The sequence below is a fragment of the Humulus lupulus genome, chromosome 3 (assembly GCF_963169125.1).
Source record: "Humulus lupulus chromosome 3, drHumLupu1.1, whole genome shotgun sequence".
Lineage (NCBI taxonomy): Eukaryota > Viridiplantae > Streptophyta > Magnoliopsida > Rosales > Cannabaceae > Humulus > Humulus lupulus.
Window position 1 is genome coordinate 201511099 of NC_084795.1, and position 18100 is coordinate 201529198.

The 18100-nt window shown below is 35.1% G+C and overlaps 1 protein-coding gene across 2 annotated transcripts; it reads left to right on the forward strand.

Moving 5' to 3' along the window:
- Positions 1-3250: 3250 nt before the first annotated feature.
- On the forward strand, positions 3251-17632 carry LOC133823359 (pyrroline-5-carboxylate reductase). 2 transcript variants are annotated; one of them, XM_062256047.1, is made up of 8 exons: positions 3251-3675; positions 3951-3999; positions 4236-4327; positions 5178-5282; positions 15496-15568; positions 16595-16715; positions 16809-16914; positions 17251-17632. In XM_062256047.1, the coding sequence occupies exons 1-8, from the start codon at positions 3478-3480 to the stop codon at positions 17431-17433; spliced, it is 927 nt and encodes a 308-aa protein (XP_062112031.1). In that variant the 5' UTR covers positions 3251-3477; the 3' UTR covers positions 17434-17632. The 2 variants fall into 2 exon arrangements, with proteins under 2 accessions (XP_062112031.1, XP_062112032.1); XM_062256048.1 differs by lacking the exon at positions 5178-5282 and having other exon boundaries at positions 3257-3675.
- Positions 17633-18100: the final 468 nt, after the last annotated feature.

The window sequence follows — 18100 nt, forward strand, 5'->3', positions numbered from 1 at the left end:
TCATCAACTCATCAAAACGAGTGTTCATTTTCTTCTCCAAATCAACCCATAACTTTATCACATTCCCCGAATTCTGATTTGGATTGACATTTGAAGTTGAATGACACATTTTTTTTTATCATCTGAAACATCAATCTTCTCTTCTTCCTTATTGTATTCACTCAAAACAGGACTGCAAACCTTAAGTTTTTTAACAAAGGTATCAATCAAGTCATCAACCTTATCATTCAATAACTCAAAATCCTTCATGTATGGTTGGCACTTCTCTAACTCAGAAGCATGGAGGATATTATGTACGTCAATCTGTCAAACAAACATATAACGACTTAAATTTACCTTACCCATATTATAAATAAATTCACACATCACCAAAATAGTAATTTTGACTTACTTTTCCATGAGTAAGCTTCAATGCATGACTAATCTCTTTGTATTCGAGCTCTTTTGCTTCCCAATGTAAGCAACAAAGAGTCACATTTCCTTCTTTTTGGTTTGCGAATAAATTCCAAGTAAAAATATTGCTTCATAAATCCAAACCTAAAATACTAAAAACTAAAAGAGACAAATTAGACAAACTAAAGACAAGATATTGATGTTTAAATTCATTCAAATATATTAAACAACTAACCTGAAAAATATAAGGAAAACCATATAATTTGTATGATTCTTTGCTTTTTTTCCCACCAACCTTATTTTGGTACTTAACATACTTTTTCTTCAAATTCATCTTCAAACTATCTAATGTGAGATTATAACATAACCTACCCCATGGATATTTGTTAAAGACATCCCAGTCCTCAACAATACCCATGTTTTCCTCCCCTATAGGTTGTGCAAGCTCATGTGCAAGCATTGCTCCTTCCAAACAATAAAGCAAAGCAAGTCTCAAATGATCCCGATTTTTCTTTATATATTTCTTCTTTTTTTTCAACTCCCCTGCTAGATTTTCTTCACTCATATCCAAAAATATAGTTTCCAAATCTTGAAGAGTAATGTGTCCTTCTATGTCCCTAAAATACTCTTTTTTAAGCCTATTACCCTTTCTTAGACTACTCAAGTTTGGGTCATTGGATTTTCCAAAATTAAAGCCACTAATCAATGCAAACTCGTGCATTGAAAACCTAATAGGTTGACTATCAATATCAAACCATAACTCATTTTCTTTATTAGTTTGTACCCGCCTCTGTAAAAGAAAATGTATCAACTGTCCACTACTCTTCGCTAGATTGATTAGTTTAAGAAGATGACCAAAACAAGAAGCTATGAATGCTTCCAAATCTTCATAACAAAGTAATGATCGTATATTCCTCAACACTTGTATCCTGTAGGCTACAGATACACGACTTGTAAAATGCTCATTCTCCATCAATATCGGTCTTAGTGATGGTATGTCTAAATATTTCACCTGTAAATTATAACATTATGAATCAATTATATTCTTATTCTTACTTATCCAACAATGATATCATTCTATTATTTATTTATATACCTTAGACAATAACAGTGATGGTTTCAGTGAATATTTTTCATTTGTCTCTTCTCTTGCATGTATTGGAAGAGAAGATGATTTTTGTGGAGACTTTCTAATTGCTTCTTTTATTGCTTGAGTTGGAGGAGAGGCTGATGTCATTGGAGACTTTTCTGTTACTTCTTTTATTGATTGTATTTTAGGAGATGCCGCTAATGAAGTGCTTGAACATCTAGACACCATTTTTCTTGTAATAATACTACCTGTAAAAATATTCAGCAAGACCTGAGACAAGTAATTTACAATTTGACAGTCCAAAACCAAATACCTATTACAAAAAATGAGAAACAATTTACAACTAACCTGTCCAAAATTGAGTTCCTATTACAAAAACCGAGTCAACCAATTTAATCCGTTCACAAACTATGCTCAAAAGCTTATTGTCACTACCATATATTCCTAATGAAAAACATACAACCAAATACTCTATCCCAATAAATTCAGTCATGCGTTGTGCCTATTCTAGTAAATATCCCAATTGATTTGTTCAGAAATCACAATTCAATGCAGAACCAATCAACATTGTAGCAAATTATGTAAGTTGGCTATAAAACCTTATTTTCCTAATGCCTCTCATCAAATACATGCATCAGTAAAAAAGCTAAGATGTGAATATTAATGTTAGTGACAATATATATATATATATACACATATAGACTAATGGTACTTCAAATAACAATCCTTAAAAATATAAGTACTTCAACAATGATAAATGTTGCTGAAAAACTCTCCACTGTAATTTTTTTGGACTCTTACCTTTTTTGTCATAGAACCGCAATTACCAAACCAAAAACCTCATCTTAGTAATATGTAGAATTCCAAATAATAATGTAAAGAGCCCAAAAGAGGAACCTAACCATCATTAATTAATAAAAAAGAAGCATGCTTTGATATTTTATCATCAATTTCACCAAAAATTACTACAACACAGTCAATCTAATACTATGCTTCTCTCATTCATTTTATCAAACATCTTTCATGCATAAATGAAATATCTCAATGTAAACAATAACATTCTTAAAAATCAGTAAAAAACAATAACATTTTAGCCAATGTAAACAATAATCTAGTATTTTGCTTCTCTCAATCATTTTATCAAACATCTTTCATGCATAAATGAAATATCTCAATGTAAACAATAACATTCTTAAAAATCAGTAAAACAACACATAAATTAAAAAAAAATACATTAACACATATATATATATATAGAGAGAGAGAGAGTAATAGAGAGACGGGAGGGAGGGAGAAGAGTGACTGAAGGAGAAGAGGAAGAGTGGCTTGCCGTGAGTGAGGAGAGGGAGGGATGGGTTGCTCGGGTCAATGAGAGAACAAAGAGATGAGGTGGAGGGATGGGTCACATACCTGCGTCGCCGTGAGTAGAGGAGGCCGTCGTGAGCCGCAGTGAGCCGTGCATGAAGGGGAAGACACGACTGCCATGAGCCGTGCGTGAAGGAGGAGCTTACGATTTAGGGGATTTAGGGAAAAATGACATTAGAGATTTTTGTATTTTAGCATTTCTATTTTATTTTTTTTCTATCAAAGTAAAAGTAAATGAAAGGATAAATGGGTAAAATTATACCCACTCATTAAAAAAAAGACCATTTGGCTAAAATGTTTTGAAAGTATGTTAGTGTGCAAAATGTACTATAAAAGCTCTATTTCAACCAATTTCTCATTCTATTATCATTACCACTACCCATCCATTTTCCACCGGGTATAAATCTAAAATCATGTAAGAAGGCATATTTATCTAAAGCCCACGTTTCCAACTGCCGCATTCTCTGGATCCATGGGTCGAATGATGATATACCTAGTTAAACAATCCCAATAAAACAGGTGAACAGCACTACTAGCACCAGTCGTCTCGTCAGCAGCAGAAGCAGCTATCCCATATCTTTTTGACTGTTTCTCGAGTTATAGTGTTGGTGAGTGGAGTGGAGAGAATCATGGAGGTGTTTCTCATCCAGGCGGATACATACAAGATAGGGTTTATCGGAGCAGGAAAAATGGCGGAGAGTATTGCCAGGGGAGTGGTCCGTTCTGGTGTCTTGCCCGCTTCTCGTATGTCTACATCTCACTCCAAAACTGATCGACGCCAAGTCTTCGAGTCCTTCGGAGTCAGAGTTCTCCCTAAGAACGACGACGTATAGTGTGCTTCTGGTGCTCTTCGGTATTGTATTTTTTGTGGTTTATATTTTGGTTGCTGAGAATATTTTGTGAAACTGAATTCCAATCAGAAAATGATTGAATATCTTTGAATTTATTTTGCCTCTGCTTTATAAAGGAGGTTTCGATTTTGAAAAATTGGAATGCAAAATCTTACCTTTTCTCAGCAACCAAATAGACTTTCTAATGGGTTTTTCTTATTTTGTGTCTGCTGTGCTCTATATTTTGTTTGATTGTTATTTCTGTATAACAGGTTGTTGAAGAGAGCGACGTGGTTATTTTCTCTGTGAAGCCTCAAGTTGGTATAGCTCCATTCATATTCTTTTAGTTAGTTTTGTTTCACCAAGTATTATTAATATGATATGGAACTGAGCTGAAGCAGACCAGGGTCGTGAAACGTTTATGAACATCTGTATATAATTATATTTGTTTCTGTGCATTTCTTTCAAGAGTGATAATGCTCTGATGTTAGAGCTATGGCTACTTTTATTATGAGGATCTTTGCTACAAAAACATTTGCTTCTTTCTGTAATCGCAGTTAAAGATGTGGTCTTGCAATTGAAGCCACTCCTTTCCAAGAAGAAGCTTCTAGTTTCAGTTGCTGCAGGAGTCAAATTGAAAGATCTGCAGGTGTGTGTGGCCTTCTCTGACTAAATTTAAAAATTTTCTAGTGCAGTTGGGATTGTGAATGTCTAGTGTTGAGCAATATGATAATCGAACACTTGGTTGGTTTATATGTTCTACTTTATTATTATAATACTTTATCCTATGACTTTCTAGATATTTGTAAAATAGCTTACTCTAAAGTTTTTTTATAAGCATTTCTAGAAAAACTTTAGTCTAGAACATTCTAGTTATGCTTGAGAAACAATTTGTGTGGTTAAAATTCTTTCTAGTGAAAGAAGAATCTAGAACAAATAATTTTAGCCACAAGTGTAAAGTGGGTTAGCCATTATAAATACCCCATCATCAAATTGTGTAACTAGAAATAACAAACCATCAATAAAACTCTACTACTTTCCACTATACTCTAACCTTATTTTTCTAAATCCAAATTCCTTCACTTGTCCACTCAACAACATTAATTGCAATATCCTAACCCATCATACTTACTCTAGCCACAACTATTACTCATCAAATATTCTAAATTACAACAAATCATCACTATTTTCTTTATCCTAAATCACAAATCATCGTTGGTATCAGTGCTAGGTTTGATCTCAACACTGGGCGTGATTTTTTCTACTCATCATGAGTACTGATTCCAGCCGCTCAACTCTACCTCTTCCAATTTTCTAAGGAGAAAATTATGATTTTGGTCTATCCAAATGAAGACCAATTTTTTATCACAAAATCTGTAGAAAATGGTTGAAGATGGATTTAGTGTTCCTGGAAACATAACACGTCTACTCTCTCATAAAATCATAAGACTCTGGAAGAGAAACAACAAAAGGATTCTCTAGCATTATTTTGCTTGCAGCGTGCTATGGCAGACGAAATTTTTCCACGAATAATGGGCGGATCAAGAGCAAAAGAAGCATGGGATACGTCGCAGGATGAGTTCCAAGGAACTGTCAAGGTCAAGGTACGCATGGCAATGTTTAAAATATCGCTTTTAAGCCTCAAGGCATTTTGTTTTTGTGAGAAGAGGCGTATGCCTCAAGGTGCATTGAGGAGTAAGCCTTAACTATTTAATAAAAAAAATATTTTAGAACACCTAAAGATATAAGGTAAGATGAATGTGTCTTATAAAACTCAAACATTGAATAAGAAATGTCATAAAACTCAAACATACCATTGTATCATAAAACTCAAACATAAATATATCATAAATTATCTAAATTTCTAAAATAAAATTAACTATTGTTTCTAGAACTAGCATCCTAAATTCAACTATCCTAGAACAAACTCTTGGCTGGGCAGAGGAGATGAACTAGAGGGAGAGGAGAGGAGAAGATTGATAGAAAGAAAGGAGAGGAGAAGCGCTGAGTGAGTGAGTAGGGTTTCTGACTTTATTTGTTTTTAAGTTTTATTGGGTTTATTCAAATCTTAGTTTTAAGTTTTATTGGATTTGGGCTTATTTAAGATAAGTTTTGATCAATTTTTTTGGGGCCTATTTAGATCAGTTGTGTTTCAATTTGATTTTTGGCCTTTTTGGGCATAAAAAAGCCCATTACGAAAATACAATCCTGAGGCGTACACCTCTCTCAAATTCTACCTCAGCTAACCCAACTCACCGCCTCACTCCTGCTTAGCAAGGCGCCATGATGCGGTTTTTTTTTTTTCTGCGGCGCGCCTCAAAAACGTCTTTTTAAACATTGACGCATGCATGAGAGCCTATGGTGAAATTGTTACTGACAAGAAAATAATAGTAAAAGAAACTAATTTCTTGTATAGAAAAATATGTTGCAATAATTTTTGTGGTAGAAGAAATAAAAGATTTAGAAACTGTATCAACTACTGAATTAATGGGATCTCTTGAAGCATAATGAAAATTTGACTGAAAATGCCTTTCAGAGAAAATTACAAGAAAATTTTAAAAATAAGAATTATCAAGAAAAACTAAAAGAAACTAACGACAAGTTTTCTCCATGCGATGTACGCCTCTCTCAAATTCTACCTTACCTGACCCAACTCACTGCCTCACTTCTGCTTAGCAAGGCGCCTTGATGCATTTTTTTTCTGCGGCACGCCTCAAAAACGCCTTTTTAAACATTGACGCATGCATGAGAGCCTATGGTGAAATCGTTACTGACAAGAAAATAATAGTAAAAAAATACTAATTTCTTGTACAGAAAAACATGATGCAATAATTTTTTGTGGTAGAAGAAATAAAAGATTTAGAAACTGTATCAACTACTAAAATTAATGGGATATCTTGAAGCATGTGAACATGACAAGAAAGGCATAATGAAAATTTGACTGAAAATGCCTTTAAGAGAAAATTACAAGAAAATTTTATAAATAAGAATTATCAAGAAAAACTTAAAGAAACTAATGACAAGTTTTCTCCATGCGGTATTTGCAAAAGAAAAAATCACTTGGAGAAAGATTGTTGGTTTAAAGGAAAGCTTCAGTGCTAAAATTGTAAAAAAATTTGGGCACCTTGAAAAAACTTGTCGTTTAAGAAAATCCCATCAATCTAATTTTTTAGAGGAGAAAAATGATGAGAATAATCTCTTCTATGCCTGCCAAGCTGCATCAGAAGAAAATGAAGATACTTTGTATCCAGAAGTGGTTGCAGTAACCGCATGACAAAAAAATGAAAGCAGCTTTTGTAGTCTTGATAAATCCAAGACAAAAGTCAAAATAGGTAATGTGGTCTTCATGGAAGCAGTTAACAAAGATACCATTGCCATTGACGCTAGAAAAGACTAGAGATACATCAATGATGTACTCTTGGTACCCAACATTGATCATAACCTACTCAGTTTATGTCAAATGATTGAAAAATGGTACTCTTTGCATTTTGAAGGAGATTCTTGCACAATCTATGACAAACAAGATAAATTTTTTGAAATTGCAAAGATAAAAATGAAAGAAAACATATGCTTTCCTATCCAATGGAGATACACAAGCAATGTTGCAATGCAAGCGCTAGGAGACGGATTGTGGCTATGTCATAGAATGTTCGGGCATTTCAATTTCCATGGGTTAAAGATCCTCCAATAGAAGAAAATGATGCGAGACTTGCCAGCAATCAAGGAGGTCAACAATGTTTGTGAAAGGTGTATGCTCGAGAAACAACATCGTTAGCCCATTTCATCTGGAAAAGCTTGGAGAGCTAAAGAGCCACTGGAGTTAGTCCACACAAATGTTTGCAGGCCTATGCATACTCCCTCAAATGATCAAAATAAGTACTTCATTCTGCTCATCGACGTCTTTACGAGAATGACATGGGTTTACTTTTTGCGAAATGAATCACAAGTTTTTGATATTTTTAAGAAATATAAACACCCAGGTTGAAAAGTAAAGTGGTCATTACATCAAGACGATAAGAAGTGATAGAGGTAAAGGATACACTTCTAGTGAGTTCACAAGTTCTTTGAAGATGAAGGCATGAACCATCAACTCACAATTGGATACGCACCAGAACAAAATGGTGTATCTAAGAGAAAAATCAGGACTGTTATGGAGACAGCAAGAGCCATGCTCCTGGAGAAGGGTCTTCCAAAAAGATTTTGGGCCGAGACAGTAAGCACTGTAGTCTATTTGGTCAATAGATGTCCAACCAAAGTTGTGCAAGATAAGACACCGATCGAAGCTTGGAGTGGACGAAAGCCATTAACAAAGCAACTCAGAGTTTTCGCCTGCATATGCTATACTCATATTCCACAAGAAAAGAGAGGCAAACTAGATGAGAAAACTGAGAAAGAAATCTTCTTAGGCTATAGTACTCAATCAAAAGACTATTGAGTCTATAGCTTAAGAACAAAGAAGCTCATGTTCAGCCGAGACGTAAGATTCGACGAAGATGCTGCGTACAATTGGGAGACAGAAGAAATTGAAAGAAAGAGTATCAACATTCCTCTATTACCAAGATAAGAAATTAACGAAGATAAAAATCAAATTGGATCTCCAACACAAGTGCCAGTACAAGTCGTGGAATCCCCTCCAGATTCACCACTAAAACGAATTAGATCATGTAGTAGAGATCTACGAGACATGCAACTTAATGCTTATGGAGCCAGAAAGCTTTGAAGCTGCTCTAAAACAAAAAGTATGGAGATAAGCTATGAATGAAGAGATAAAGACGATTGAGAAGAATGAGACATGGGAACCTGTAGATCGTTCCCAAGACAAAGATAGTCAAGTGGGTTTACAAGACAAAGCTCAACTCAGATGGATCAATCTAGAAGCATAAAACAAGGTTATTAGCCAAAGTGTACTCACAACAAGATGGAGTCGACTACAATGAGATATTTGCTCCAGTTGTACGCCTCGACACAATCAGGGCATTGATGCTCTAGCTGCACAGAAGAAATAGAAGATTTTTCAACTAGATCTAAAGTCAACATTCCTTAACAGCTACCTTGAAGAAGAAATCTATATGGAGCAACCTCAAGGATTCATGGTGCAAGGTCAAGAATATAAAATTTTCAGATTGAAAAAGACTTTATATGGCCTAAAGCAAGCTTCGCGAGCCAGGTACAACATGATCGACAGCTACTTCATTGAACAAGGATTTAGGAGCAAAAGTGAGCCAACACTTTATATGAAAACTCAAGGTACGAATAACACACTCATCGTCTCTTTATATGTTGACGATCTCATCTACACTGGAAATAATAAGAAGATGATCGAGAAATTAAAAGAAGATATGATGAAGACTTTTGAGATGAGCGATTTGGGCTTAATGCACTACTTTCTCGGGATTGAAATAACTCAAAAAGACAATGGGATCTTTATCTCACAAAAGAAGTATACAGAGACTCTCTTGAAGAAATTCAGAATGGAAGGTTGTAAAAAAGTATCAACTCCATTAGACAATAATAAAGCACTCAAGAAAGAAAATGACTCACCAAAAGCAAACGAATCAAAATTTTGAAGCTTAATTGGCAGCTTACTCTATCTAATTGTTACAAGACTAGACATTATGTATGCAATTAGTCTACTATCAAGATATATGCAGGATCCAAGTCAAGTTTTCTATGGAGCGGCCAAGAAAGTACTCAGATACTTGCAAGGAACAAATGACTACAGAATATGGTATGGAGTCACCCATGACTCAAAACTAATCAGCTATCCAAATAGTGACTAGGCAGGATAACTAGACGACATGAAAAGCACCTCGGTATATGCTCTCACAATTGGATCAAGGATATTTTTCTAAGCATCAAAGAAACAAGCGACAATTGCGCAATCATCATCTAAAGCAGAGTATATTGCAGCAACAATGACTACAAGCCAAGCTATATGGCGTAAAAGAATTCTTCAAGATATGGGAGAATCATAAGTGAAAGCTACAAAGATCTATTGCGATAGCAAATTAGCTATAACAATGGCGAAGAATCTTGTATTTCACAGCAGAACCAAGCATATAGGTATCAAGTATCACTTCATCAGAGAAGCTGAAGCAAACAAAGAAATAATACTCAAGCACTGTAGGACTAAAGAGTAGTTAGCAGATATATTCACAAATGCACCACCAAGAAGAAAGTTCGAGCTACTACGAGACATGATTGGAGTTAATGAAATTTGTATCAAGGAGGAGTATTAGAAGATGCTACACGTTTCTAGCATAGTTCTCTCAAAAACTACTTCCTAGACATTTCTTGAATGCATTACTCTATTTTTAAAATACCTTATTCTAGAATTTCCTATAAACATTTCTAGAAAAAGTTTAGTCTAGAACTTTCTAGTTATGCTTGAGAAACAAGTAAATTGGTTAAAATTCATTCTAGTTGTACAAAATGGTGAAGAGAATTGTATATTTTGTATTGTATTGAACATATATTTACATACAAACTAGACAGCTATTCTAGGAAACTATAGGAAAATAAGGGATACTAAATAAATACAATAAATACTAATTTGACAGCTAATTCATACTATAACACTTCCCCTCAAGCCGGAGCATAAATGTTAATTATACCTAGCTTGTTACAAAGATAGTCAACCTGAACCCCGTTTAAAGTTTTCGTGAAGATGTCCCCTAGTTGTTCTCCTATCTTCACATATCCTGTAGAGATCAAGCCTTGTTGAATTTTCTCGCGAACTAAATGACAATCAATTTTAATGTGTTTAGTTCGCTCATGAAATACAGGATTAGATGCAATGTGAAGAGCATCTTAGTTATCACACCACAATTTTGCTGGTATTGGAGGTTTAAGTCCTACTTCAGTCAAGAGCTGGTATATCCACATTATCTCACACACAGAATGTGCCATAGCTTGATATTCTGACTCTGCAATGTGTTGTGACACAACGTTTTACTTCTTACTCTTCCATGAGACCAAATTCCCTCCAACAAAGACACAATAACCCGAAGTGGATCTTCTATCCATTTTGGAACTTGCCCAATCTGCATTCGAAAAACATTCAATATGAGTGTGCCCATGATTTGTATACACAATACCACGTCCAGGTGCTCCTTTCAAGTAATACTAAATTTGCTTTAACGCTACCCAATGATGAACTGTTGGAGATGACATAAACTGACTCACAATGCTGACTGAATATGCAATATTTGGATGAGTCACAGTAAGGTAATTCAACTTCCCAACCAATCTTCGATATCTCTCAGGATCTTCAAATAGTTCCCCATCTCTTGTAAGGTGCATGTTTGGAGTTATTGGAGTACTACAAGGCTTTGCTCCCAGTTTTCCTGTCTCGATTAATAAATCAAGGACATATTTTCTCTGAGATAGAAAGATACCATTTTTACTTTTCGCAACTTCAACACCCAAGAAATACTTCAGTACCCCTAAATCCTTCATGTGAAACTGAGTATGAATGAAAGACTTGAGAGATGAGATTCTTGTTCATCACTTCCAGTAATAACAATGTCATCAACGTACACAACTAACAGAATAATACCAGCCTCTGATTGTTTGTAGAACACTGAATGATCGGACTTGCTTTTCATCATACGAAGGCTCTGTTCAAACCATATAAAGATTTTCGAAGACGACAAACCCTTCCACACTCCCCCTAAGCAAGAAAATCAAGAGGTTGCTCCATATACACCTCTTCTTGAAGATCACCATGAAGAAAAGCATTCCTAATGTCAAGTTGATGCAAAGGCTAGTTATGAGTAGCTGCCATCGAAATAAATAATCGAACTGATGTCAATTTTACAACAGGAGAAAAAGTATCTTTATAGTCCACACCATAGGTTTGAGCATAGCCTTTAGCGACAAGACGAGCCTTCAATCGAGCCACTGATCCATCCGGATTGACCTTAACTGTGAACACCCATTTGCATCATATAGCTCGTTCCCTGAAACTAAATCTACCAAGTCCCAAGTACCATTGTCATCTAAAACATTCATCTCTTCTATCATTGCATTATGCCAACTAGGGTGAGAGATGGCTTCACGAACAATTTTAGGAATAGATATAGAATCAAGGGAAGCAATAAAAGAACAAGAAGAAGACGACAAGCCGTTATACGAAACAAAAGAAGAAATAGAATAAGTACACTGACATTTACCTTTGCGCAATGCAATAGGAAGATCATAGCTCGAGTCTGGATCTGATGACGAAGAAGTAGGTGCAGGACATGAATCAGGAGGTGGACGTCTGGAGTAGACTAGAATGATAGGAGGCTTAGTAGGAGCTGGTGTCGGGATAGGTTTAGAGGATGTGATAGAATAGACCAACAAATCATCATCCTCCCCTGACTAGGAAAAACATGCGAGGACGGAAAATATGGTGTATTTTCCATGAAGGTAACATTAATTGAGACAAGATATTTATTAAGACTAGGACAATAACATCTGTAACCTTTCTGAAGACGAGGATAATCATGAAAAACACACTTCAATGATTTGGGATCTAACTTAGTGCACGTGGAAGAACATCCCGAACAAAACAAGAACTACCAAATATCCTCAGATCAATTCAAAATAATGACTTGTCGGGAAAAAGAGCTTTATAGGGAATCTCACCTATAAGAACAAAGGATATTTATTAAGACTAGGACAATAACATCTGTAACATTTCTGAAGATGAGAATAATTATGAAAAATACACTTCAATGATTTGGGATCTAACTTAGTGATATGTGGACAAACATCTCGAACAAAATAAGTACTACCAAATATTCTCGTATCAATTGGAAATAATGACATGTTGGGAAAAAGAGCTTTATAGGGAATCTCACCAATAAGAACAGAGGATGGTGTGCATTAATGAGAGAACATGCTTTAGAAACTGCATCGGCCCAAAAAGGTTTTGGAACATGCATTTGAAACAAGAGGGCACGTGCAGTTTTAAGAAGATGTTTGTTTTTACATTTTGCTACACCATTTTGGGATGCAGTATCAACACAAGATGTTTCATGAAGTATGCCATTTTGAACCAAATACAAGTGAAATAAAGCATATGTATATTCTTTGGCATCATCACTTCGCAAAGTACGAATGAAAATATTAAATTGATTTTTAATCTCAGTATAAATGCACAAAATATAGAAAACAACTCAGAACAATTTTTCATTAAAAGTAGCCAAGTTAAACGAGAATAATGATCCACAAAAGTAACAAAAACCTGAATCCAGGTTTAGATAAAATAGGTGAAGGACCCCAAATATCAGAATGAACTAATTCAAAATGAACACTAGCACGTTTATTGACTCTAGGACTCGAATTAAGACGATGGTGTTTGACAAATTGACACGACTCACAATCTAATGAAGACACCTTACTATATTGTGGACAAAGCTTCTCGAGCAATGGAAGAGATGGGTGGCCGAATCGACAATGAGCCTCAAAAGCGGAAGTGATACTCGAACAAGCAATAGAAGTTGGTGGCGGTGTATCAAGAATGTAGAGGCCTCCAGACTTGTGTCCTTAACCAATAATCATCTTTGTCACAAGATCCTGAAATAAACAATGATCGAGAATAAATGAGATGCAATAATTAAGATTACGAGTGAGTTGACTGACAGAGAGCAAATTGAAGGATAAATTAGGTAAGTGTAAGACAGATGACAAAGTAAGCAAAGGTATATGAGTAATAGTGCCACACCCATGAACACGAGATGGTGACCCATCAGCTGAAGTAACACTAGAAGTGGAAGTGTGAGACTGAAAAGTAGAAAAGAGATGAGAATTACATGTCATGTGATCTGTGGCGCTAGAATCAATGACCTTTTTGGAGGATGAGGAAAGAAGACACATTAGATTTACCTGAATCAATAATAGCAGTGATACAAGGAGATGACGACTTGAATGATTCTTGATACCGTGAGAACTTGGCAAATTCATCAGCAAAAGTAAGGATTGATTGTCAGAGACATCATTAGTACTCGCAACATTAGCGAAGTGTTTTTGCTGATTTTTAAATGGGAGCTTTCTACACTAATATTTAGTATGGCAACTTTTTACAATAGTTGCAAATAATGCCTCCAGAATCTGGTGTTTGAGTTTCAAACCCTTGCGAACTGCCTCCTTTGTGTCCACTTGGTGTAGAGGATTTCCAAGCGCATAATTATTATTACGACTTACCAAAGCACTATTTAGCGGAATAGTTGGAGTAGTTTCTGTGCGAAGAATACAGCTAAAGACATCTTGTAAAGAAGAGACATCAGATCCAAAAAGAACTTGTGCTTTCGCAGAATCAAATTTAGATGAAAGTCCTGCTAGAAAGCTCATGATAGCCATCTGCTCACGCTAACGCTGCTGAACCTTCACATCAGTACTAAATGACAGCAACATATTAAGATATTCATACGTCTTTTTAAATGCCATAAAGTAATTCATAAGAGACTGATCTTGATTCTCCACATGGTAAAAAACTTTGCAAACTTCATACATACGAGATAGATTGTCTTTTCCAGAATACAAAAATTCCAAATAATCCATTAGTCATTTAACCAATTCATAGTGATTGATCAAGTCAATGATCTCACTGCAATCGAATTCCGGATTTGAAGGAACAAGCGAGCAACCTCTTGAGCCATGTTCGTCTCGAATCATCTCTCTTTCGGAGGATCATCAATTAAATGGTCATCTTTGTCAATACTTCTTAAATAAAGTCGAACAGTTTTACTCCATTTCAAATAATTCGAACTAGTCAGTTTATAGTCTATGATTTTAGACATCACAAGAACCAAATCAGATACAACTATTGATTTTGTCTCTGATTTATTCTCAACCATAACTCCTTAAAGAAACACGACAGCAAACACGAAAAAAAATCAAGTAGAATCACAACAAAGAACCTAGAACAAACCTTGACAGTCTCAAGTACGAAAACTAGGTGAGCAAAAACGAGGCACAAATCAACCAGAAACTCAGAGGAGACCAACCGGAACGAAGACGCCTGTCGGAGATGGACCCACGCTCGCTCACACGCTGGCGCGTGGGTAATTGGGCCGCTGCTTGTGACGGCGTGTGGGGCCCACGCGCAGGGAATCTGACTGCTAGATTTTGGGGAAACGGAGATCGACAGCTGGGGAATCTTGTGGTGTGGGCGGTGAGAATAGGAAACCAACAGAAATAGGTCTTCCAAAATAAACCCTAAAATAGACCAAATCCTAATTTGTGTTTGTTCAAAACCCCAAAAGAAAAACCCTAATTTTGTAGCAAAATTCGAATTTCGTAAGCTAAAAGCTCTGACACCATGTACAAAATGGTGAAGAGAATTGTATATTTTGTATTGTATTGAACACATATTTATATACAAACTAGAGAGCAATTCTAGGAAACAATAGGAAAATAAGGGATACTAAATAAATACAATTAATACTAATTTGACTGCTAATTCATACTATAATACTAGTAAAAGAAGGATCTGGAACAAATAATTCTAATCACAAATATAAAATGGATTAGCCATTATAAATACCCAATCATGGGTTGCAAATGGTGTAACTAAAAACAACAAACCATCAATAAAACTCTACCACTTTCTATTATACTCTAACCTTACTATTCCTAATCAAAATTCCTTCACTTGTCCACTCAACAACATTAACTATAATATCCTAACCCATCATACTTACTCTAGCCACTACTATTACTCATCAAATATTCTAAACTACTACAAATCATCACCATAATTTTTATCTTAAATCACAAACCATCAGTTAGACTACACTTAATCTTCAAGTTTTGTTCAATTTATTATAGGAATGGGCCGGTCACAGCCGATTTATCAGAGTAATGCCTAATACTCCTGCTGCTGTAGGCGAGGCTGCATCAGGTATTACTTTCACCTATGCAATTTTCATTTCTTTGAATATTAAACTCATTTTATGGATTAATTTTTTAAATGCATTTTAATGTTTCAATATTTCTATGTTATATTGTGATTGAGGCACCATGGAACTATATTTTGGTTCATCCTGTCACTTTTCAAATTGCGAGTTTGAGAATCTGAATACTAACATCTTTGTTGTCCCCCATGAAGTTTTGACTGGAACATATTATATGTTTTACTTTTATAGTTACTTCTACATGTATAAATTTTGACTAACTGTAAATCAGTAGTTTGCTCGTCTAACGAGTCTTGTCTTACAATGGTAATTTAAATTGGGAGCACATAAACTTATAAATGGCAGTTCTATAACTTAGCTAGAAGGATGATAATCAATCATAATCATTTTGGTTTAGTCATTTCTTATGTTTAGTTTACACGTCATGTACAATTTAGGGAACAGTTTATGCCATACCTTGTAAAGATTTTTAAAATACTGATGTTAGCACTGTTTCTCATTAGTTTCTATATAAAATACCACCGTGTCTCATATAGAACATGTACAATTTACAGAATATGTAACGTTTACCGAAAATGTACAATTTGCAGAATATGCACGTTTACAGAAAATGTACAATTTACTGAACAGTTTGTGCAATAAGTTTTTTGAGATACTGAGGTTAGCACTGTTTCTCATTAGTTTCTATATAAGATACCGCCTTCTCAAATTGGTCTCAAGACTGTATTACGTGGTTCAGTAACAGAACACATTGTTTTTAAAAAGTAAACTAATTCAACTAAAACACTTTTCTTTTTGGTTAAAATTGTTTTTATAAAGATGCATTATCTATATATTTTGGAAAATGGAATATGAGAGTTTATTATTATATCTAATGAATTTATTATTAAAGGTTTTTTTTTTTTTTTGGATCAGTTGAATCTCTAACCTTTTCACATTTTTATCTTGTTCACGTTTGCACCTCATATTTCCAGACAAAAATATTGAAAGTCAAATTTTCTTCCTTTTAATAGTGATGAGCCTGGGAGGAGCTGCAACAGAAGAAGATGGGAATATAATAGTCAATTTATTTGGATCCATTGGCAAGATATGGAAAGCTGATGAAAAATTGTTTGATGCTGCTACTGGCTTAAGGTACATGGTATGTTAATAATGATGCAAATATATGATTATCGACATTCCTGTGGTCAAACTACATAATTTTCTTTTTCTATTGAAATCGTACAGTGGTAGTGGCCCTGCATACGTATTTTTGGCCATAGAAGCTTTGGCAGATGGGGGAGTTGCTGCAGGGTTACCACGAGACTTAGCTTTGGGCTTGGCTTCTCAAACAGTAAGTCACTTTGTGTTCCAGATTTGATAATTCTTTATCATCACTTGTACTAAAAAATAATTAGAGCATCCATAAACTTTTCCTTCTTGAGAATTTTGCTTTGTTGTAAATAGATGAAGCAAATCATAAGTTATTCCAAACTTTAATGTACAAAGAAAGACACTACTTTTTGCATTATAGTAAATATTTTTCAATTTTTGATAGCATTTTGAATATTATTGCCAGAATGTACCTTACATACATATATACCCATTTGTCAGTGTACATATGTAAAGCGTTCGTCTTGTCTCTGATTTCTATTTAGTGGGAATAGTCAATTATTTGTTTCTATTCCAGGTTCTAGGAGCCGCATCTATGGCCACAAAATCTGGAAAGCATCCTGGCCAGCTTAAAGATGATGTGGCATCACCTGGTGGGACTACTATTACTGGCGTTCACGAGTTGGAGAAGGGTGGACTTCGTGGGCTGTTCATGAACGCAGTTGTTGCTGCTGCAAAGCGCAGTCGCGAACTGTCTTAGAGTTTTTTATGTACTTAATAAATCATCAACACATGCTGCAGACTCAGGCAATCAATCAACTTAGACCTGCTCTTGTAGATTAGCAGTAAGCTTTTGTTTTGCCACCTAGTTTAGGCCAAGGCACGTATCATTTAATTTTTTGGTATTTCGGCAGGATTTTGTTTTTTTGTTTTCACAATAAAAGAAATTTTCGGATTTATTGTATGTATGATCTTATATGCACGAATACGCAGCAAATTAAATTAAAAAAGAAAAACTGTTTTTGAGTAGTGATACAAAACTGACAACTGTGGGGGCAGATTTGAAAAAAAATCAAGAAACATAATTTTTAGTGTGAAGGTGATTGAAGGTAGCTCATGCAATGCAGACACAGCACATTTACTTATAAAAGGGGCTATTCTGAGACATAACTAAAGGTGTATACTAACTCGAGCCACACATTTGCATGGTAACAGCCTGCCAGTTTTGAGACGAGTGATTTGACTAGCAATAATGCTAACCATTAAACATTTTCAATTTTTTTTTAAGAAAGATAAAAAGAAATACGAACACGAACATGCATGGGATCTTTTACGATCACATAAGTGGGGAAATCAAAAGAATATTCTTTTTTAATCTCTTTTTCTTGAAAAATGAAAACCATTCCTTTTGCATCCTTTCTACCACC

Bases quoted from the DNA above. Each gene is read 5' to 3' on its own strand.
- LOC133823359 (XM_062256047.1), top strand. From the start codon at position 3,478: ATGGAGGTGTTTCTCATCCAGGCGGATACATACAAGATAGGGTTTATC. The intron at 3,676-3,950 runs GTATAGTGTGCT...TCTGTATAACAG, and splicing joins TTCTCCCTAAGAACGACGAC to GTTGTTGAAGAGAGCGACGT. The intron at 4,328-5,177 runs GTGTGTGTGGCC...TTTTGCTTGCAG, and splicing joins TCAAATTGAAAGATCTGCAG to CGTGCTATGGCAGACGAAAT.